Consider the following 22,149-nt stretch of genomic DNA (forward strand, 5'->3'; position numbering starts at 1 on the left):
ATACGCTCAGCCTCCATCGACTGCCCTTAAAGACTCGACGTTTTCCTTTTCGAAATATCATGTCAATCTTCAATATTTCAGAGCCTTCTAGGAGCCTTCCGCCAACCTATTTTGTTCTACCTTACATCTCGTGCGAAAGAATCTGGGAATCTTCTTAGCAGCCAGAGATCAGCCTCGTATGCCACCGCCATGAATCGCCAACACGCCGTCGCAGAACCCGAACAGCGAGATGAACATGCGACTGAATGGGCTCATCGTGAACTCAACACGATACCCATAGCGGTCACCCAAACAGACACACCGCAAGCTATGCTACTTATAGACGGTTGCGACACACTAAGTAGCTTTCCAACGAGTGCAAACCCACGAGATACCTCTCAGTCAACTTCGTGGGTGAGCTTCCAGCCTTATCAACAACGAGCAGGATTTGCTGGATGTAACCACGGACAAGGATCAGGCCTGCCAGAAGAGGTGGAACAGGAGCTCGCCGAAGCGGAGTTGCGGCATGCTGTAGCACGCTATGAAATCCTAGAGAAGGCAAAAGCCTTCTCTCCAAGCTCACACCCACGGATTGTAGATGCTCCCTGTATGGATCCTGTCATGGGTAGCACAATCACCGACTATGGTGGGGAATCTGGTCCTTCCAACGCGCTCATGCATTCACATCAGCTTTTCAGCCACGACCCTATACCGAATGATAGCGGCAGCATGCAGGTTTTCAACCTCGGTGTCTGGCCTACACAGCAGATCCCAGATACCACGTTTGATCTGAATCCCTCCCAGGATGGTGTCCATGATCCAGATCAGATGAGCATTACCTTTCCCAATATTCACGTCGACAATTCTAGTGCTCACTATCAGGCGATGTATCGTGGGCCATTCACAGAGACCTCAATGCTACTCAGAACACCACCTTACAACAGGATGATTCCCATCTTGGATACAGGCGATCAAGCAAACAACGGATCTTTCTTGGAAGCTACTAATCCTTGTCACAGCACGCAATCAGTTCTTACGCCGCAAGGAGTTAGATCCGTCGCTGTTGATGCAGATGACCTGGAGATAAATCCGATTGATGATGCCGCCTACAACATGACAAGTCCACTTACTGTTACACCGTGGAACGGCAACATTGCTTCGCATCAAGGCCATCCCTTTGTTGCAGTGTCGCATGGGCTGTCGCCTTATCCGACGATCGAGCAATCTGCTACAGGCTGTGCCGACGCAATAGAAACTGCGGCCCCCCTGCTCCATTTCCAAACCATGACAGTCGTCTCTGGAATCGGTGGCGACCAACTAACAATCGCCAAAAGGAAAACATGCGGTTCCAATAACGCTGGCAATGACAAAACTGTGTCCAGTTGTGCGCTCGACAATATCTACTTTCATACAAGCCCTGAGGCTGATCGTGAGCGTAAAAGATACCAGCCAAAGAGTCGAAGGGTTACGACGAAGGCCTCTTGGTCTTGCTTTGGTTGTCGTCTTAATAAAAGGAAGGTACGTAAATCAATGTTTAACAAGCTTTTCTTGACCGAGTGGCTGATCTGAAACGCAGTGCGAAACTTCGATCGACGGTCTTTGCCTTCGATGCAAGGACATATTGAACAAGAATGCCTATCGCACACCAGTCCAGAAGTTTACATGTAATGTCAGAACGAAGTTTGTTGACTTTGCATATTCGTGCTTCACCGATGTACCGGAGGAATTTGATGACATACGACTCTTACTTGAATCTGACTTCGCGATAAAAAGATTTGGATTCACTTTGCCAACAACCATCGACAGTATCGAAAGATCTCAGGAAGCTATGATCAGCATGATCTACGAACTTGTGGAGCGTCTCCGCAGCTTCCTCGACTTCATGGAGCCGCTACACGTCAGACGATTTTCCTCATCGTTCTCCTTTCCACCGGTATTATGGAGTTACTCTTTGAGCATAATCAAGTGGCAGAAGGCAATCGGCTCTCTTTGGCCGAGTCTGAAGGATGACCTTTACTTCCATAAGGAGTACCATATTCATACAATGCGCCCAATTTCTCTCAAATCGCTTGACCATATGGACTACTTCGGAGACTATTTTTCAGTAGCTCTGTTGCTAAACATATGGTATGAGGAGTTATTGGCCATGGATAAGAACCCCATAATGCGCAGCTCCGCAAAAGATCACTTCCAATCCGCTCTTGCGGACCGCATTCTACATATCTATCGCAGCCTCTTCCCTACCAGTACTGTTGGTAAGGCCTCGCGGACAGAAGGGTTGGACGGTCAAGCGATAGCACTCAGTCTTTTCCCTTCCACAACCGGACTATTGCCATCGCACATTCGCCACCTCCCGATGGGCGATATTGCGCTGGCCATACTACCACATCGGAAGATATCAATATGCGCATATGAGAACCTACCGGCGGAAAAGGCTGATCCGCGCTGCCGGAAGCCACCGAAACATCCCTTTCCAATGCTGAAGGCTTACGTTCCCGCACAGCTATTTGTTATCTTAGGCCTGGACATAGACATGCAAGTTTCCAGTACGGATTCGCAGTGGATGGAACCTGTCGAATTGTGTATCCGGAAGCATCTCGGGAACTACGATGCAGGGTTCCAGAAGGAGATACTCGACTTTTCGCCCTATACCGTGTCCATTGGGACCAAGGCGCTTTTCAACGACGTCAATAGATTCCCTACAGAAGAGGGTCTTGGCCATCAGGTCCGTGCATCTTGGGATAGTAAAGGAAGAACACTACTGCCTCGGATTATCGAATTCTCCATCCGCTATTGCACAATGCTCATACGGTTTGTACGTTTATGGTCTTTGTTGCAGAAAAGAGAAGTAACTCTTGCTGAATTCGTCATGGAGAACCGAGACTTAGAGGATAAGTACTTTCAGGTCTTAGTTGATGACTCTGAATCTTCCAGAGCTAGGCTGGTTCCTGTTGTGATGAGCTGGGTGTCAACTCTAGGGCATTCGGTGGATTCGGAAGTAGTTCAATCGTTTCTGCAGTCCTTACACATTCGTGAGGAGGCACCTGGATTCGGAAGGACGATCGGAGGGTTGAACACAGCCGGGTTCTTGGCTTGATCACAAGTGTGTCTAGTGGAGGAGAAGATCATGAGCACGTGCGGCACAGCTCATTTAGCAAGTTCGAGAAGAAAAACAATATATCTGGAGAAGAAAAGGTAGAAGACGAGTTAAGGAGGTCGATAGGTTAGCATAACGCTGATGAGGCAGAGATGACCTTGTCTTCGTTTTCTTCAAAATTATTCATGAATCTGTAAGCGTGGCATGTAACACATAAATACTGGGCAACTAGGAGGACACGGTGAAAGACAAGCGTTTATTCTATATCGACAGTGCTCGAGCAGAAAGAGAATTTCATGACAAAAGACAAAGACAAAAACAAAAACACAAGTAAGATGAAAGTCCTCATGTAGCATTCTTCCACCCCAGACTCTTCGACTCCACAAACCACCCCACGCTCCCCTTACCAACCACACCACGACGTATTTCGTGTCACTTTTACTGACAGACAATAACCCCATTATCTAGATGAGTCTGGCCGAAATCGACATCGTCGCCACCAGCCCTAACATCATGTTAATCCCAGCTAACCTCACTCCAACTCAAAGTTTGAACGACAGAACTTACACAATAGTAGCCACCCTCTTCGTGCCCGCCGCATCACTAAAGATGTTGCACCGCCCATTCCCAGCACCGACAATCAGTGCACGGTTAGCAAACACCGGGCGGCCCAGGCCAGCAAAGTTTGCACGGAGAGAAACGCGGGAGCTAACATGTATGATTAGTTAAAACAGAAAACTACTTCAACTCGTTTCGGTGGTGAGCTGGAGATGTTGAAGAAAGTAAAACAAAAAAGACAAAGGAAGAGATTGTTGTAGAAGACATAGATGGCTGGGACTTACCCATTGGCGGGGATGACGCGCTGGACGGCTGTGTCGACGGCGTCGTTGGAGAGTTGGACGCGGAGACTGCCGGTTTGGCGGGTGTCGATGTTGACAGAGGCGGTAGGAGCGGCGATGGCGAAGGCCGCGAGGAGGGGGGTGAGGAGAGCGGTGAGCTGCATTTTGATAGTTGTTTTTGGTGGTGGTGAGGATCGTGGTGCTGAAGCTGTGGAGGGTTGTAGTGAAGATGATGCGAAAGGACAAGTGATCATGATATGTTGGCTTTATACACTCCTTCTCATGGTCTGGATACAAATAGTACTCTTGTGAAGCGCTTTTCTTAGACTGATCCTCTTGGTTGACAGTACGTGTCTCTCATCAGATTCCTCTTACCCATCTATTCTAATCTCCCCAATTCCCGGTATGCCATCGACGTCCAAGTACACGAGGCGCAATATTGTTTTGTCATAGGAAATGTTTGTTGTTGAAACATGCTAGATGGCTCGGTACCACGAACCATCATAAGGCTGACAACAATTTTGCTGACAATCGTCTAAGTATGGGTAGACATGAAACGTAGACCATGGCTTGTTGATGGTTTGCGCTATTCCGGGGTCGGACACGTTGGGCTGATGTCAGATCGGGAGATGTGGGGTACGTAAGGCGTAACGAATGAGCCGCAAAGACGTATTATTGATACTATGCTTGGGGACGATCATTGTGATGTTTTATGATCGAGCCTTCCGTGGTGGTTGTGAAGGTCGTGCATACATCAGCTCGGCGTATGGTGCCCTGGTTTCCCTTAGATGCTAGGCACTGCACAGCCATTTCTACCAAGCACGATGGGTCGTGAGCCATAATGCATTGGACAGTGCGACAGTGTGCAGCGAGACTATTCCTGAGTATATCAGCGATAGACTCCCTTCATTATTACCATCAACCATGAGCGGTCCATCTTCCATCGTCACGTCATGGACGCCGAGTGTTGCACGAGCACCTCGCACACCACTTGTAGATAGACAGGATCAAAAAGTTCGACATATGATAAATTATTGTTTTTTACTTATACATTGTGAACATACAATGTGTTGTACACATATACGGCCGTTGCAGTCTTCGCCAAAGTCGTCGTTGCGGTCATGTTTGCATCGAGCAGCTATTCGTCTATCGCCTGGGGAGAACATCCTTTGCACCATCCTTCAATCTTTGGGCGGCATCGGCGACGGCGTCCCTGGTCAGGTGGAAATGCTGGCCAAGGCGGTCCTGCAATGGTATTAGTATCGCCGTCATGACAGCACGGATTCACCAGCTTACCTGCTCTGCACCCATTCCGCCACCAGCCAACAGCTTCGCCCTTTGCTGACCATCGTAGCCAAGACCAAAGTACTTGGCGTTCTTCTCTCCGTTTGCAGCCACGCTTCCCGCGGCCTGTACTGCCTTGGCAGCATCGATGCTGTGCAGGGCCGGGCTGAAGTGTGCGTTGTACCGGTCCTGCTCGGCGCCGTCGCCCTTGTACTTGGCAGCGTCCTTCATGGCGTTGTAGCCACGGTCACCGATGCTCAGATGTTCGCTGTAGCGGTCTTGCTCGGCACCCTCACCCTTGGCCAGGGCAGCTTGTTGCAGCTTGTCGAGGCCCTTGTCCACACCGCGGCGGATGGCATCGGTTGAGGCGCCGAAGTGCTGGCCGTAACGATCTTGCTCGGCTGCGGAACCGTGTTTTGTGGTGACGTCGAGGTTGACGGGGTGCGTAGCCGCAGCGGACTTCTCGTCGGAGCTGAACCAACCCATTGTGATAAGATTTGAGGTAATTGGGGTATGTGAAGTGGATTTAAAGGTAGTGAGGAGTTGTGGAATTGAGTTTGCAATTGCTGTGGTGGTGTGAGGTCGGAGAAGAGGTCGTGTTATGTTGCTGGGTTGCGGAGAACGATGACGTAGGAGCTAGCGAACTGCGCCAAAATCCTTGCCCCGTGCCTGATCGTCATGTGAAGCTCACAGCCCGCCTCGGTCCACTAACCAGGTACATCATCATTAGACATGTCAAGTTTTCGAACATTCCGTGCTCTTATTTGTTTTTGTCACGTCCGCATGACGATGTTCTGCATTGGCGAGAAAAGGTGGTCGAGATACACTTCTGGCGGTGCACCAGCTCCCGCTGACCATCTACAGCCACTCGTGGCCACGCTCCTCAAGTCGGCGGGTGCGAACTCGAAAGCCTGCAGACTTATAAGCGACGGCTACATAATCTTGCGACTGCCTATGCGCGAAACAATGCCTTCGCAGTGTGCTCGCCATGGCAAGACTTTGGAGTCAGCGGCTGGGGTACCCCGATCGGGGACGTGTGGGTTTGTCGGGGTACTTCGGGAACCGCTGCACCGCGCTAACAAAAATTCACTGCAGGAGTATACCGTCGAAACACCTACACATCTGGACTGATGCAGAAAGAGCAAAAAGAACAAAAAGAACATCTTCCGACACCGGGAATCGAACCCGGGCCTTGCCGGCACTGTACAGTGAACTGACTCTGCTAATGAGAGCGGCAAATCCTAGCCACTAGACCATATCGGATTTTGATGAAAAGAATTTGACACACTCATTTTATGTCCTCACTAGCAATCACAAAGTTGACATCTACTCCAGATCTAGCCCGTTCCGGCCCGGGCCGACTCCATTATGGGCACAAAAGGGCTTCAAGCACTATTGTGGCTTGATCCCGACTCGTCTCTAGTCTGATAGAGCTATATGCCCTATACAGCTGAATATTGTGTATCCTGTATCACAGAAAGGCACCTTGTTTGACACTCGTTTGCTGCACCTTCACAATGACCATAGTCCTGTCAGCTGCTGGCCGGCTTGTGCGAATGATTGCTACGGTAATAGTATAAATTATAAAGACAGGCTCCCTTGTTCATCGTTCTTCTTCAGCGCTCAAACATCCGTCGCATTCCATTCCTATTCTCCGTTCCAACCGTCATAGCACTTCACATACCCTCATCATGGACGCGAAAAGATGCTCTCATTGCCAGAAACCAGCGACTACGATTTGTTTTGGATGTAAAACGCATGTCTACTGCAACGGAGACCACCGACGGGCGGATTGGGACAACCATAAGGAGTATTGCGAAAGTGTTCAACTCGAAACTTCTCTTACGATGGCCGCTGAAGTCGTCCAACAAGCCTGGCTTACATTGAAGGGATATACTTGGCCAATTCCAATCTCAAAGGTTGAGCTAGAGGACCAGAAGGTCGTAGCCTACGAGGACGGTACCGCTACGAAAACTTTGTTTTCAGATCTTTCAGATATCTGGTTCCCAGATCAGGTCGCTAAACATGCGCTCATGTGCTTTCGGTATCCTTTTATGCCCTTAGTGTTGACGGAATCCTTGATTACACAGCTTATCAAGCGTGAGTCTATTCACAACCCCTTCCAATCAATCATTGTTCTAATACTATCCTAGAAAGCGAATTTCATCTCCATGAAGTTGAGGCCGAGCTGAAAGACCCAATGCGAACCGTTACTTTTGTGCATACAAACGGCACAAGAAAATCGAACTGGCCTTTTCACGGGCTCATGCTTTTACGAATCACTCACAGGCGGAGTGGTAAGCGTTGGTACATGAATCCGTCTGGCGCCGATTTCGGACTTACGCAAAACATCTTCCCGGCTGCAGAATTCGAATCGGTTCACCTCAAGAGGCTTTGCCGAGTTTTCAACGTTGGAAAATGCAGAGAATTCGAGGAGGCTTGCGCCAAAATCCAGAGATCCGATTCGTTTTTGACACAAATTGACTTGGCCATTGCGTGGCTCATGCGAAGAGTACTCTCCAAATTTCTACAGCAGCTCGGCAACGCTTTGGCAAGTATCGTTCGTAAACTTGGCACAGCTCCCTCTGCTTGGAAACAGTCTTTGACGAATGTGTTGACTCAGGCTGTACGTGGATACGTCGCACGTTACGATCCAAGACAGTATCTGCGTGCAGTGCATCGCGAAACTGATCAAACTGTTTGTGAGGGCATGATACAAGAGGTGGCTCACCGCCACATCTTCGTTGACGTGAGAACGGCGGCGGAGCGTGCTGATAATTCAGCTCCTGAGACTGACGCAGCTCAAGACTTGGTGCAGCTGAGGAATCAATTCAGCGACCCGCAACTGGATCTTGTGCTGGCGGCAATAAGGTCGACGAACTTGGGGTAGGTAAGGTGTGTGTAGATTGCATGGTCTAATTGGAAAAGACTTGACATAACTTGTAACATCTTCTAGTCAATCTACACTGCTTATCACCATTTGCATTCGCGCCTCGATTCTCGACACAGTCCACGAAAGTCTCTCATAGTGATCTTTCTATGTCATGTAATTCAACGACGTTAGCTTCCATTTTGGGTGTTTTGTGCCTCCCGACTCACCTTCACCTCGTTGTCGCGTACGACCGGAACAAATATCGCCCGCCTCCACCTACGCAACTCGCTACGACAAGAACGCGCACACTTATACACATTGCCATTGCCACTTACCCATACATCTTGGTCTCACAGACAAAACCCCCAACCATGGCTACAGGAGCAGAAGCAGCATGCGTCGTGTGTGGCGGGCCCGCTCACAACAAGTGCGGTGCTTGCAAGCTGGATACCTCATCGCGTCACTACTGCGGCAAGGCTTGTCAAGTGAAGGATTGGCCGACTCACAAGAAGGCTTGCAAGGACATCCAGAACACGAACCTTGAGAAGAAGCTTACTCGCGTCGCAAATATCGTTCAACAAGGCTATTACGGCTTCCGCAAGAATACCTGGGACATACCTATTGTCAAGGTGGACCGTCTTGGCAATAATGATTTGGTATTATACATTAGTGTACCACTTAGTGTCAGCCACGCAAACTACATCTCCGAATTTCCTCAGCATCTGGTCTCGGACAAGCTAACCGAGAACGCTATGCTCTGTGCTCTGGTTCGCAGCGAGCCCGCAACTTGGATGTATAGCATCATTGGTGAGCTTACGAAAGGTAAGATCTACTGAACTCACCGCAAGGCAAACCACTAACTCATCGTAGGTTTGGACGTTAAGATCGAGGAAATCCGCGTAGTTCTCAAACCACGTGTCCACAAGGTGATCACCCGTCTTGTCAACGACGGGGACAGTCAGGGCTACCCCGGATACCAACCCGAACACAAACACGAGATCTTTCGCGTCACATCGACGAAGACAAAGAAAGTATGGATCATCGATATCGGCGGCACACAATTTGGTATCCATCGAGCAATGTGGACCTGGAAAGAGTATCAATCTCCTTTCACACAAGAGGTTGATCAGGCCTTTCCTTTCGGTACTCACAAAGCCGCACTCAAGAATGCGAGTGAGTTTCAGGGAAATCCGACTTTGACATGCGGTGTTTCTGGAAAGATAGCAGAGTGTCTTGCTAGTGCGGTCAACAACGACTGGCAGGCTGCATCTGACTTCACCCTGTCCCAAATGGTTGCACTGGACGAAGAACACTTCAACAAAGCCAAGTTGGAGCTTCTAAAATTCATGAACGGGGTGGTTCGCATATTCGTTCACACCAACAATTTCCAAGCAGAACACAAAGCCGCGGTAGCTTATGAGCTGAACCATCCTGGCCTTAGTAAACGCCGTACCAAAGAAGTCCTGAACGCCTTTTTCGCTAGCGTGGCTAGCTCTGAGACTGTTTAGAGCACGAATTTTACAAGCGAATCTCGCATGATTGGATCGCTATCAGGTTTCGGATCGGCTTTGGCAAGACTGGATCGATATCACGCTAGGTCTCATGAGCACAGCGGAGGAATCCACCGTATGTAGCTTTGTATACGTCGATCTGAAGGCGGCACTGAAGCCATGGTCTACTTACTTAGCTATGAATCCATGTGGGTATCTCTACAATTACTCACCTTGCCTGTCTCTTCAAACCCGCGCGTGTCATCTTTAGTAGCTTGTTTCTCTTCACGATCTTATTGACGATAACACGTGACATGTCAGACGATGGATGAGATTGTTAACACGCTTACTAGCTGTTAGAAGAGGTCTGAGGTGTAGCGTATCCTTGGAATCATCCCCACGCTCACCAAGCAAACTATTTGGAAAGCCTCTTTACATCCGGCACCTCCTCGATGTCATACTGGGTAGCACCACCTACAAACTCACCATTGCTTCGAGTAAACTACGCGCACATACCATTCGAATCGATAGCCAAATGGTCATGGCTTGCTGCGCAAGAGTCATTTAAGGCGGCCATATCAGTATACCATCATATGAGACTATTTTGAATATGTCTGATATAGTGTGGGAAAGCTGAACGAATGAGTCGGATGTTGAGACGATAGAGAAAACTGTAGTCAAGAAGGATTGTGGAGACACCCGGAAGCTGATGCAGCGCAGAACTCAAACTTCAAGCGAATCGAACACCGGAACGGCCGAAGCTTGGGCAGCGAACATGGTCACTACCGACGACAACGGGATTTGCTCAGTTGGCGACGAGGTGATCATATAACCAGCTGATGGTGATATTTACTCTAACGACAGCCAGTTTATCCCTTGTTCAGATGGCAAAGCATACTCAAGCGACGACTAGATGTACTTAGTAGATGCGAATGCTGTGTAGTAAACGAATTCGACATGGTGGTGATGTAACGTAGAAGAGAAGTTCACAGACAACATGATTCTGCGTGGACATGAGCATTTGACGGAGATGAGAAGCATAATGTGAGAGCTTATTAGTCACCAGAGATAGTAAAGCCGAGTCTCGTTACAATGTACAGATTACTCAATGTCTACATAATAATTCCACCGTTCTTGACCCCGTCTAATGCTTCTTGCTCTGGATACCCTTGAGGAAGCCCTTGTACGCAGGCTTCTTCTCATAGTTGTCATCCCAGAGAAGGGCAGCACCCTCGCTCGGGAAGACACCAGGAATCCAAGAGTACTTGTCGGAGATACCCCAGACAGTCATACCAATGCATCGCTTAACAGCCAAGCAAGACTTGGCAACGCGCTCGTAAGCATCAGCCTGGACCTTGAGCTTCTCGGCAGTAGCAGGAGTGTTCATGCGGAGGTCAATCTCGGTGTAGACAACGTCGACGCCAAGATCAGCAGTCGCGCGAAGAGCAGCCTCGAGAGTCTTTTGGTCGGGAGCGGCTCCAGGAGCAGTGGGAGTGGCCTCGCTAGCAAGATGAGCCTGGTAGCCAACACCGTCGATGCGAACGCCGTAAGACTTGATGAGCTTGACGATACGTTGGGCACCCTGGGTCTTCTCCGCGTTGTACTCAAGGTTGTAGTCGTTGTAGAAAAGCTCGGCCTTGCCGCGGTACTTGTTGGCGAAGCGGAAAGCAATGGGAAGGAAGGCCTCGCCGATGGTGTCATACCAGACGCTAGAGCGGTATGTACCGTTCTCGTTCAGAGCCTCGTTAACTACGTCCCAGCGTGTGCAGACGCTCTTGTAGCGGGTCATAACGGTCTTGATGTGGTTCTCCATAATGCCGATGAGGGTCTTGTTGTCAAATCCGCCCTCAGATACCCAGGGTGGCAGCTGAGAGTGCCATACCAGGGTGTGGCAATGGATCTGGAGGTTGTTTTTCTTGGCGTATGCCGCATATCGGTCGGCGTCCTCGAAAGTGAAGTTGTTGCGGGACGGTTCGACAGATTCCCACTTCATTGCGTTCTCAGGAGTGAAGGAGTTGAAGTCGGCCTTGATAATTTCGCCCTCACGAGTCTCGTTGCGGAGAGTTAGAGCTGTACCGATGAAGCTTCGTCCTGCCTTCTTCATGGACTTGTAAAGACTGTCATTGTCCTTGCCATGGCCGTAGGTACTATGTAGATATTAGCGAGTCGTCGCTATGACTGAAACACGAGCTGCTTACGGGCTGGCAACGGCAGAGCCGGCAAGCGCCAGGCTGGCGACGATACTGGAGAAACGCATGTTGATTGAGACTTCGAGAGTGTTGACCGATTCGAAGTTGTCTGCCACGGATACCTTTGAACAGCGGACTGGCCTGCTATGCTATATATTCTTCTGCGGTTATTCTAGAACTCTAGCGTATGCATGCTCAATCAATCTATCCGCTCTCGCGGTTCGTCTTCACCCCAGTCATTTTGTTTAACCGGGCTCGTGGCTCATGTGCAAACCTGCCTTTCGTTGCTGCGAGTCCTTTGACCTGGCTGCATGGCGCCACCTGCTTGCAGGTTGCGGAGTTTCTCCAGACTAATCCACAAATCAACCGGCTTGGACCTCGGGATCATCGGGGCCAGCTCCTGCTTCTGGGGTAGACGTTCTGGGCGCCGCTGTCCATTGCCTAAGCGAAATGCACATCCGGGGTGAGGAAGCACGTGAGATGCAGGTCCCACTCATGTCGTGAACGTGGATGCAGGTATAGCTGCGTCCATGGAAGCTAGCCGGGTAATATGAATTCGCGCTCAGCCTCAAGCGCCCACTCCATCCATCCGAGGACTCGATGGCGTTGATGATGGTGTTGATGTTAATTGAAGGGGTGATGGCGAAAAGTGAGGGGAAGTGCCTGGTTGCCGGGCCGTTCAGGGTCCACGCCCGTGGTTGATTGACGCGACCCACAACACTGTGAACAGCGATCAACATGCACAACAATATATCGCGCATCTTCTCCACGTCAAGCCAACAGCCCTTTTATTGCGACAGTGTCTGCCAGCTACTGCAACCATATCGCAGTCTCTATCCCCAACCTCCATTCACCGGCAGATCTCGCAACCCTCGATGAATGACGACGAGAGAAGCCTTGTATATTTAGCCCACCCGTAAAGCCACGATCTATCGTTTCCTTATTTAGCGTGAAGGATAACGTGTGGGCGTCCCGCCCCAATGACAAAAGGTTGGACTTTAGCCATTTAACCGGCGCCGCATCAATTTCCTCCCTTTGCCATACTGGGCGTTTTTCGAATCTACGACACGATACTGATGGACTTGAACTTGCCACAACAGAAGTAATCTGCGCGAGAGCCAGGCGCCGAGGTGCTCATGGAGGTGGCGACCGGAGCTATGGGGCCGACCACTGGCGCATGGCTAAAATTGCGACACGGCTTATTCATCCCGCCAGTGACTAGCTGCCCAGCAATTCCGCTGGAACGATGACATTGCGATGCCCAGTCAATAACGCAAAGAGCGTATGGAGACAGTCCTTGGTGTCTAGTGGTTGCTAACAAGAGAAGCCAGAACGTTTGCTTCCACCTACTGTTCCAAGTCCGAATCGCCATCGTCGTTCTAAATCTCTATTGCAGGAGGGATGGTCAGTTTCAGAACCGGAAAATTACAACTCTTGTCACCGCGTTCCGCATCTGTGTACTCTTCTACAAAATCTGCAGCTCGAACACAATGAGCGTTTATGGATTTACGCATATGCACGCCCGCTCAGCTGGAGATGGTCGGAATTTTGGCCAGCGCTGAACGAACCCACGGAACTCTACTCGTCGATGATTACTTATGACCAAAGGTCTAAACCGAACATGACGCAGGCTGCAATATACTGCATGGTCTCTCATCTCCAAAGTTCAGGATACTCTTCCCAACTATTCCATCCAAGCCCCGAAACTATCGAACGTGGAGGTGTGACGGCGGTATTGTGGCAATAATGTTGCGTGTCTCTCCTGACAAGATGCATCGTACAGCGCATGTCATAATCGTCCGTCTCACGTATCCTGATAACTGCGTCTCAAGACCCCGCACTACGTTGTGAACCAACGACATTGCCTCTCACATCCGTATAGGGCACCATGCCTTCGGCATCTAGATTCGGTCGCTATGTACCCCGCCGAAAAGACACGCAATAGTCCGAAACGATATGAAGCGTCTACATTCTGCAGCACTGCAGACCCAATATTGCGTTGCGATTCCTCAACACCCGAGGACACCGCTCATTCGGACGATCCATGAAGGAGGCCTGACTACCTGCGACAAGATCATGGCTTGCAGCATGTCAAGCCCAATACGAGATGTAAGGAGACTCTGTAACACTTGCGCATTGCCGAATATCGCCGACTGTGCTATAGCAATACCGAAAGGCAAGGGTCCCAGGCGAAGTTCTTATACATACTGTCGATAAGAAGATTGAGAGCTAGGTCAAGTCAAAGTATGCAGAGAGGCAAACTTGTACGGTGAGAGAGCAAGCTGATATTGCTGGGTCGTAACATATCTAGATACTGACAATTGACGAAGTAGAGTCAATGTCTTCAGTTCACTGTAGTACCTCGGCTCCTACTCTTGCCATCGAGTGACTTACTCAGTTGTCAGGCCGCCATGCTTGAGAAAAGTTCACAGAGCGCTAACAGACGGTCAACGTAAGTGACAAAATTTGTAGTGCAGTGTAATGCGACGCGACTGTTTCCTCACGCGTCGGACACCCCAGCCATCCAATAGCAAGATATAGTTCCTGAATGATTCGCGACCAGGGTACCCACCTTCGGTATCAGCGAGGAGATCTATCGCGGCTGGAACAAAAAGACCAGGAGAGGCGAACTTGGGCATGTCCTCCGGTTATGAGGTTGGGCATACAACGATCGACAGAGTTATCAAAGAAGCGAGCGAGATCAGCGAAAGGCTTGCAGACGCGAGACTTTTCCCCGAATGACGCTAGTCAATCATCACGCGTTGATTGGCTCGATGTGCGGGACACCGCGTGGCTGAACAACGTTCCGACGTTGACGGACCGAATTTGACATTTTTGCACCCCCGCAAAAGGCCCGTCCTGTCAGGAGTGTTGCAACATGCTCTCATTTCGATTCAGGGAATCTTGCAGTTCGAGTCGCGGGTTTCAGCAAATCAAGGCCACACCTACATCTACGCTGTGACGTCATCACCTGTTGGAGAGCATCGAGAACGCGCACAGGCCGCTAGGCGCGATGACGGAATCCCGGATGCTTTGGATGCGAACTTCAGAGGGAAAGAGAGCGAGAATCACGTTGTGTATGGAGATGGGGTTGTTGTTATCGTCCAGGTACTAGTCTGAGACTCTAGGTACCGGAGAACCTCGAGTGGAACAATCCAATGGGGATCTTTCCCTTACCCGATTTTTCAGTCGCTATCAACGCCCGATCTCAGAGCCCAGGTAACCATGCCCAAGGCCCCATGGCTCCAAGATTAGCAGATCATCCCCTGGTTCATGCAACCCTGTAAATCCATATCAAGGACAGTCATGACTGACCCCAAGAATGCCTGTGCGAGGCTGACGCTGTTACACAAACACAACACCAGACTTTGCTTTCTTGGAGGCCATTCATCGTCGCGATGGCTTGCGCAAACGGTTCCACGCCGTTGCTCTTGCCTTGGACGAACAACTCGGTCTCTGCAGATGGCACCGTACTCTCCAGGGGCATCTCATTCTCCATCGGCACACCTCCGCAACCGTTTTCCTTGACGCCATCAACCCTCTCCGACAACCTCTTCATCAACAATGCAGCAGAATGTACGGCGGCTACGAACACGAGCTGCATTGGCCAGCTTGGTGGTATCTACGACAGTGCAGCCTCGACTACGTTCGCAGAGGTCAACTACGCGGTGTGGACAGGCAGTAGGGAGTCTGTGGATCTAGCATCCGCGAGCTCTTACATCTTTTTCGACGATGCCGCAGCGTTCGGTCTCAAACCCGATGCAAACAAGTTCACCACATTTCCCATGTATACCAATGGGTCGACCGATAGTAAGTTCAAAAGATTGATCGATCTATACAGCACTGACACATACTAGCGAACGCGGACCCTTTCATGAGGAATGAACCTGATTTCCGTGCGACCCTGCCTTTGGGGTTGGACTCCAGTTTTCTCAACTTCCTCGTTGATGCAGGTCAAGCTTCTTCTCGGACGTTCGGATTATGGGCTGGATCAGAATCCGAAGAGACACCTCAAGACGGTCTGATTGTAGTTGGTGGCTACGATGAAAGCCGCCTGAAGAGTGCTGCAACTACATTTCCTATGTTCTCTGACTGTCCAACATGCGCTATTTTGACAGCCATCACGTACGATGCTGGTGGCACGAGCACTACGCTGTTCGCATCCAAGACGGACACCCTCGTTGTGCATCTGGATCCTTTCTCTTCGGACATAAGACTTCCAGCTGCGATGCTGGATGCTCTCGCCGCTGCAGAGAAGACTGCCGTCTGGAATGAGACTTCGCGCCATTTTGAGCTTCCTACGGATCCAGCTCCGGCAGGTACCATCACCGTTACGCTATCTGACATGGGCATTCCCGGTGGTGACGCATCGAAACCTTCGGTTGCCACCTACAAGTCCGTCATACCGGCGACTGAGCTCTACAACCGGCCACGGGCATATAATGCTGCTGGAGTGTACGAAGTGGATAATGCGACAGTCTTTAACTTGGCGGTGACAAACCAAACTGGCCCGGCCGGCTCAGTCACTATCGGCACTCTGGGACTTCCTTTTTTCACGCAGAACTACCTCATCGTCGATCCAGACGCACAAAACTTCCAGCTCGCGCCTGCAGTCGTTGCGCCGGCCGATCCTAAAGGAGCGGATGCGAAGGTAAAGCAAGTGTGTCGTGTCTTGCCCGGCGCGAAGCAAAAGTCCCAGGTCGCCGCTATAGCTGGAGGGGTTGTCGGTGCCATAATCGGTACACTTCTCATCGTTGGTCTAGTCCTGTGGCTACGCAAGCGTAGGAACAATGCAGCCAACCAACGACATTCTCGTGGCGAGAGCGATGCGCCAACTGCCACATCCCAGAACCCGATAGTTCGACGTATGCCTGACCACGTGTCCTTGGATAGTAGCTCTCTCGAATTGCCGCGTCAAGCTCCACCACCTTCCGCCATGGTGCTAAGCGATGGCACCACGTTTCCATCCCCAATCTCCGGTCGTTCAAAGAGTACTCGCAGCGGCAAACACGAGGATCCTCGAAGAGGCTTGGTCCATGATAACTTCAAGAAGGTTGATGAAGAAAATGACGGGAGACTTCTGGATGAAAGGCCTATGGGATTGAGCGAGACGATTCATTCGCGTGGGACACTACCTAGGATGGCCGCGGAGCACACGGTCGAATGATAGCATTGTTGTCCTTTTTGTTGTCGTTGCGCATAGCGTGGAAACTTGCCGGATTTCCTTTCTGTCCTTACGATCTTGTAATACCCAACTGCGGAAGAATGAACAGGAATAACATGTGCGCGAGCACTCTGAATGTACTGTACCTTCGCCTGAAGCTGGCTTCTAGCTATAATAAAAACAATGCGTCTTGCAATATTCATGAGCGCCAAACGTCCACGCACGTGAATGGTGTGCTGTGAATGTTCGCTGGGATGCGATTTTATCATAATAAGTGACTTGAAAGCCGTCACACACTCTTAAGGGGAGAATTGGACGCCGTTCCTCGCGAACTCCTTCTGTACATACTTCTTGTCACGTACCAGTGCTTACCAATTCGTTTGACAATTTCTAGAGAGTAAGACCTAGAGCGTAGATTACATCATAGGATCTTGTTGATCTTGTCTCATATGACAGAGATGTCAGTTTACCTTTCCAAAACGTAGGCATCGTGATGCCGCCGGAGAGGCACACCACAATTTCCATACAGCGCCTAACACCATGAGACATGCACTACACAAAAGAGGTTTAGCGCTGCCCCATCAATTCTGGCGGGGCCGCCGTCTTCTCCCAACCTTCCTGGATAACGCGACATGGTCTGAACACATTTACCCTCAATTCCATCAGCACGGAAGGCCGATCTCAGATGACTTTTGTGCGATCCGTCCTTGAGAGGTTGTCTGCCTCATGGCATCGCATGGTCAAATCAACAACGAATTTGCAGATCTTGTCAACCTCGGCAACACTCTCCAGCAGGACACAATGTACCGCCAATCCGTACTTGACTCATTATAATTATTCGCGCGGCTTCTACTACGTGCGAAGATCTGTTCCGCTGGGCTACCATAGCAACGATGCGCAGGACACAAAAGCTGGCCGTGCAATGGCATGCACTACCGGTTTCACTTCGGCAGTACAAATTCAGAACGGCGCATACGGAGGCTTCCATGGCCATCACCCGCATCGGAATTCAGTTCCACCCCAACGCTCTCCCACCAGCCCTGCCGCATCGTAAAGGTGTATCGCTTTGAGCATTAATGTTCTCGCTGTCGGTGCGTACTGATGCAAGCTAGCATTCATGATCGGCGCTGGAATTGATGTTCACCAGAAGTCGACAACCTCAGAAGCAGCGTGAAGGTGCGGAACAGTAGCCGTGTAATCTGTAAAGGTAGTCTTCAAGGCAAATACTCGGCAAGACTCTCATATGCTTCTGCGCGGATCAAGTAGTGTTGGTACGGACATGATTAGACCACCATGGCACGTTCTTCTCGGCTGAAGACTACCGGACATCTGCGAAGCTAGATGAACTGTAGAAAAAGCGACTAGCCAGAGCGAACCGACCGCCGTCGACTACCCACCTACATTTGTGTCCTCAACCGCGCCACGGAACTTCAGCATCCGTCAGGTTCTGGGCCAACTCAATGCTAAGATCTCCCCACATAGCGGCTGCATGTCACCACCAACGCTATTCAAGGACCAAGTAAACTTCATCTTGACTTCTCGCGGGGTGGGCGGTAATCGTCTATACGGCATAATATGCTTGGGTGTATCTAGTGAGGATTACCCTATAATGGGGGCAGTTTGGTGCAGCATTGACGAATGCACGGAGTCAGCTTCGTGCTTGTAAATTCGCCACTCTATTGGGTGTCGCATGGATTATTTCAAGACACGATCGGTGTTAGCTTAGAGACTTCGTTTGCCTGCTCGCTCTTGCCTCGACGCTAGAGATACTTTCCTTCATTTCGCCAGCCCGCACTCAATCAAGGCCTTCTTACCTTTCGTACCCTCCTCCTCCCACCAGATGTCTCTTATCTCCAATCCTACCTTCCCTATCAACTCCTTCCACTGGCTCATAGTGCGTTCTCCAGAGGCCAAATTCATCATCTGCCAATCCATCTTGGCATCGAAGTGATCGAATTCTGTCTCTGCTAGAATGACCTCGTGGATCAATACCACACTGTCTTGGGCCATCGCATCGATAATGTTCTTCAAGATAGTAACAGCCTGCATCTCCGGCCAATCGTGCAGAAGCATACGCAGATAGAAGGCTTTCGCACCCTTCAAAGACTGCGGCATAGGGTCGAAGAAACTCTGTCCGACTGTCACGGCTCCGTCTGGCAGCTCCTTAGCCTGCGCTATCACACTGGGAAGATCCAACAGCACACACACGCCCTGCATTCCCTGCGCACGCTCGGAGAATTTGCGAACTTGATGGTCTACACCGCCGCCAATATCGACGAACAGAACGCGCGAGGGTTCGCTGATGGCAAGGCGCTCCTTGACGGGGTACGCTGCAACGAACGTGTCGTGCTCGCCTGGCTTCCGGAGTGTCATCGTCTCATTGAATGCATCGAACATGCGTGCGTTCTCGGGCTTGTTCATGTAATCGAAGTAAGTCTCGCCTTTGCAGCCATAGGCGTTGACGAACGGACTGTCGCGCGCATCGACAGGGTGTTTGTACCCGTTTGCGGCGAAGTAATCGGGTAACTTCACAGCTGAGCGGAAGTGGTACGAGAAGTGGATGGCGGCGCTGCGGAGGGGTGAGCCGGTTGCCAGGGCGCGACCAAAAGCAGAAGGAGTATATCTTGGTGTGGAGTCTGCTTTGGTTGTGGTTGTGGGGGTGAAGACTTCTGGAACCAGCAGTCGGAGGATACGTTCTGAAGGTGGTCAACTCGTGATTCTTTGTGCTAGATTGATTAAATGGAAGGTCCTACCAATCAGTCTGATGTCTGCTTTGCTCTTCTCTGCTAGTTCAGTAGCAGTGATGGGCCCATTATGTGCCACGGCGATGTCGACGAGTTTGAGATCGACGGCGATGATGATGACGATCGGGTCATAAAGAGACTAGTATCATTAGCCTTCTAGCACGTCGTATTGCAATCGAAAAGACGCACGAAGAAGTAGCGCAGGAACTTTTCCAAAGGATTCTCCAGGGCAAATGTGAGCTTCTCAGAGGCCTGCAGTAGGGCGAGGCGATCACTCTCCTCAAGGCCTGCAGGTCCCTTGTTGGAAAGGTCAAGGATATCTTGGGCGAGCGTCATGTTGCGATGGCTTGTTTGTCTTGTTTGGGAACCGAGATGGGAAAGTTGGCCTGCTCTCTGGTTCTCTGAAGCAGTACTTATACATTCGCGCTCGGCTTACGGTCACAATGATATCGATAGTAGAGACACAGCTCCTCGGATGAGATGACCACCATACCAGAGGTTCCTAGCCATGTCCATCCCATGTCAACGATGCGACATGTGATCAGGCTGATCAAACTACCGCGATACATCATGTGTATATCTCGTGCCTATGCCGATCCCGTAATGTACCGAGTGTGTGAGGATACCGTGTGTCGGTGCGTGATGATACCGATAATGTGAACGCGCCGAATTCACCATAACCTGCAAGGAGATCAGGCATGATCAAGACCTTAAGAGATTGTAAAACCGAGGCAATCATCCTCCAGGATAGCTTGGTGGTCAATGTTTGTTGTAGTGCTCAGTTCATTGCTTTGTGCTACATTCCATCCGTAGAGGTCCAATGTGCGTATCTACGTGCAAAGCAGCTCGGTCGCTTCTAGTAGCAGGGCTACACTGCTTCTGGTCTGGAGCTTGGCACACAGAAGAAAAGACTCTCTTGTAAGGTTGAAAGTGCAAGTGTGCCCGCTCCAACTGCATGAGGTAATTCTCGCCGCTCTCTAATAGCTGATAAGTCTTCTGAGTCTGTAAATACACCGAATGTCTAAGAAGTCGAACAATGAATGCACCGAATATTTGAATGCGCCGAATGTGTGGATATACTAAGAAGATAGTGCTTGAGGCGGAGTCGGAATCAGTCTTTGCAGGTGCAAAGGGGCAGCCCGATGAGTAATCGCGAGGCTTGTTTAGGTAATGGAACGCCGCCTCTTCATTCATACTTCTCAGTCCGGGCTCTATCATCATCTTCTTTCTCGACACTTTGCGCATGGACGCCAGCCAACTTCTCATCAAGTCCTACCCCAGTCTTCCATCACATATCGCTCGAATCAAACGGATACGAAGAAGTGTAGCAACGTAATCCACGGATCCCCTACAAAAGGAAAATTCCGTTCAGTTGGAACTCTCCATCAGCCTGCTCACATACGGGTGTAGAGCGATGCGCAAGCAACGTCTTCTCGAACAATGGACCGGATCGAATCTGCTGCTGATGTTAACCACATATCCATCAAGCGATCGTATGCCGGATGAATATCTTCAAAGCTAGATGACGCGCCATGTCGACAAGAAGCGAGCATTCCGGCTCGGAACACCGGCTCACTCCTGAGGCTTACACGAACATTGGAACAGGTACATGGCCACGAGCATCGCGTGCGACCGTAAGGAGTAGTCGTTCCATACGCGCATATCGTTCTGCATACCCAGACACTTTTGGATGTATCGAAGGTGCGCGTCGCTATCCATTGGCGGTGGCTTAGCTTCCCCGCACTTCCGGAGAACGCTCCTCGAGCCGTCGCATTGGCACCTGTCACTAGCACCATCAACATTTCTGCGACTGCAAACTCCGGCCCTACCTGCTGGGCGGGCTTACATGGAGGTACGTAGATCGACATTGAGCCGCGATCTCGCGTAACCCCAGGCTCGGCAATGACGATTCTGCCTTGGCCCGGGGGATTCTACATAGGAACCATCGTGCGAGGTTGCACATGCGCTATCACGCGGTGCCACGAATGGCCCTTTCTTGCGACTTCCAAGTGTTTGCGGCAATGTTACACAGCACGCCGTTCTACTCCACGTGTTGCCCCTCCTTGTAGTCATCGTTGCCGGTGTAAGCAAGGCACCTTTGAGAGAACCGCCCTCACCGGAGCGTGTACTATGCCCCCATTGTAAGAAGCCAAGACTCGTACGAATTGGGCTCATCCTGACATGGGTTGTTTTCAAGACTTGGAATCCAACATCCCCGGCTATGGCGGAGCTGTCCGGCACTCTCGGCGTGGCTGACAGCAAATCTTGAGCTTGTTTTTTCAGCATGCGATTGCGTGTACCAAGGCGCAGGAATTCCATGCCCAAGGCCTTGGCTATTTTGTCCTTGATTCCGCCCATTGTGACAGAGATGACAACTAAGTATAAAAGGGTACATCCGCTCCGCCGTGTTCGTGTAGATTATCTCAGTACCATAGTCTCGAAAAAAGTGAAGCTATTTTGTTTTGCACTTTTCTGATCACTTACCCAGGTG

General features: G+C 50.5%; 10 protein-coding genes and 1 non-coding gene across 11 annotated transcripts; 5 read left to right on the forward strand and 6 right to left on the reverse strand.

The window, feature by feature from the left end:
- On the forward strand, positions 1–3,384 carry CC77DRAFT_1100011 (hypothetical protein). The gene is made up of 2 exons (XM_018530041.1): positions 1–1,497; positions 1,556–3,384. The coding sequence occupies exons 1-2, from the start codon at positions 190–192 to the stop codon at positions 3,074–3,076; spliced, it is 2,829 nt and encodes a 942-aa protein (XP_018379886.1). The 5' UTR covers positions 1–189; the 3' UTR covers positions 3,077–3,384.
- A 130-nt stretch (positions 3,385–3,514) lies between these two features.
- On the reverse strand, positions 3,515–3,780 carry CC77DRAFT_948892 (hypothetical protein; the record flags this gene model as incomplete). Its single annotated transcript, XM_018535224.1, has 2 exons — positions 3,515–3,581; positions 3,644–3,780. Coding segments are annotated over 2 exons (204 nt in total), but the record flags the coding sequence as incomplete, so codon positions are not given.
- A 1,281-nt stretch (positions 3,781–5,061) lies between these two features.
- Positions 5,062–5,685, reverse strand: CC77DRAFT_948691 (hypothetical protein; the record flags this gene model as incomplete). The annotated part of the gene is made up of 2 exons (XM_018535212.1): positions 5,062–5,160; positions 5,212–5,685. 2 exons carry the CDS (start codon positions 5,683–5,685, stop codon positions 5,062–5,064), a joined length of 573 nt encoding a protein of 190 aa, XP_018379888.1.
- A 678-nt stretch (positions 5,686–6,363) lies between these two features.
- On the reverse strand, positions 6,364–6,462 carry CC77DRAFT_t101. Its single transcript has one exon. It is a non-coding gene; the product is annotated as a tRNA-Glu (tRNA).
- Positions 6,463–6,626: 164 nt separating this feature from the next.
- CC77DRAFT_567007 (hypothetical protein) lies at positions 6,627–8,149 on the forward strand. Its single transcript, XM_018532232.1, has 2 exons — positions 6,627–7,299; positions 7,353–8,149. The coding sequence occupies exons 1-2, from the start codon at positions 6,891–6,893 to the stop codon at positions 8,087–8,089; spliced, it is 1,146 nt and encodes a 381-aa protein (XP_018379889.1). The 5' UTR covers positions 6,627–6,890; the 3' UTR covers positions 8,090–8,149.
- A 293-nt stretch (positions 8,150–8,442) lies between these two features.
- On the forward strand, positions 8,443–9,579 carry CC77DRAFT_948847 (hypothetical protein; the record flags this gene model as incomplete). Its single annotated transcript, XM_018535222.1, has 2 exons — positions 8,443–8,893; positions 8,942–9,579. The coding sequence occupies 2 exons, from the start codon at positions 8,443–8,445 to the stop codon at positions 9,577–9,579; spliced, it is 1,089 nt and encodes a 362-aa protein (XP_018379890.1).
- A 1,048-nt stretch (positions 9,580–10,627) lies between these two features.
- CC77DRAFT_1025869 (glycoside hydrolase) lies at positions 10,628–12,137 on the reverse strand. Its single transcript, XM_018526156.1, has 2 exons — positions 11,760–12,137; positions 10,628–11,708 (listed from the first exon to the last, which is right to left on the reverse strand). The coding sequence occupies exons 1-2, from the start codon at positions 11,816–11,818 to the stop codon at positions 10,706–10,708; spliced, it is 1,062 nt and encodes a 353-aa protein (XP_018379891.1). The 5' UTR covers positions 11,819–12,137; the 3' UTR covers positions 10,628–10,705.
- A 696-nt stretch (positions 12,138–12,833) lies between these two features.
- CC77DRAFT_567053 (hypothetical protein) lies at positions 12,834–13,602 on the forward strand. The gene is made up of 2 exons (XM_018532233.1): positions 12,834–13,032; positions 13,078–13,602. The coding sequence occupies exons 1-2, from the start codon at positions 12,997–12,999 to the stop codon at positions 13,495–13,497; spliced, it is 456 nt and encodes a 151-aa protein (XP_018379892.1). The 5' UTR covers positions 12,834–12,996; the 3' UTR covers positions 13,498–13,602.
- Positions 13,603–15,148: 1,546 nt separating this feature from the next.
- Positions 15,149–16,917, forward strand: CC77DRAFT_1014048 (hypothetical protein; the record flags this gene model as incomplete). The annotated part of the gene is made up of 2 exons (XM_018523874.1): positions 15,149–15,560; positions 15,608–16,917. 2 exons carry the CDS (start codon positions 15,149–15,151, stop codon positions 16,915–16,917), a joined length of 1,722 nt encoding a protein of 573 aa, XP_018379893.1.
- A 1,773-nt stretch (positions 16,918–18,690) lies between these two features.
- Positions 18,691–19,994, reverse strand: CC77DRAFT_948845 (S-adenosyl-L-methionine-dependent methyltransferase; the record flags this gene model as incomplete). Its single annotated transcript, XM_018535221.1, is given in 3 exon segments — positions 18,691–19,610; positions 19,626–19,797; positions 19,848–19,994. The coding sequence occupies 3 exon segments, from the start codon at positions 19,992–19,994 to the stop codon at positions 18,691–18,693; spliced, it is 1,239 nt and encodes a 412-aa protein (XP_018379894.1).
- Positions 19,995–21,278: 1,284 nt separating this feature from the next.
- On the reverse strand, positions 21,279–22,147 carry CC77DRAFT_567122 (hypothetical protein). The gene has a single exon (XM_018532234.1). It carries the CDS (start codon positions 22,014–22,016, stop codon positions 21,501–21,503), a length of 516 nt encoding a protein of 171 aa, XP_018379895.1. The 5' UTR covers positions 22,017–22,147; the 3' UTR covers positions 21,279–21,500.
- Positions 22,148–22,149: the final 2 nt, after the last annotated feature.

This window comes from Alternaria alternata (assembly GCF_001642055.1).
Source record: "Alternaria alternata strain SRC1lrK2f unplaced genomic scaffold CC77scaffold_32, whole genome shotgun sequence".
NCBI classification, from domain to species: Eukaryota; Fungi; Ascomycota; class Dothideomycetes; order Pleosporales; family Pleosporaceae; genus Alternaria; species Alternaria alternata.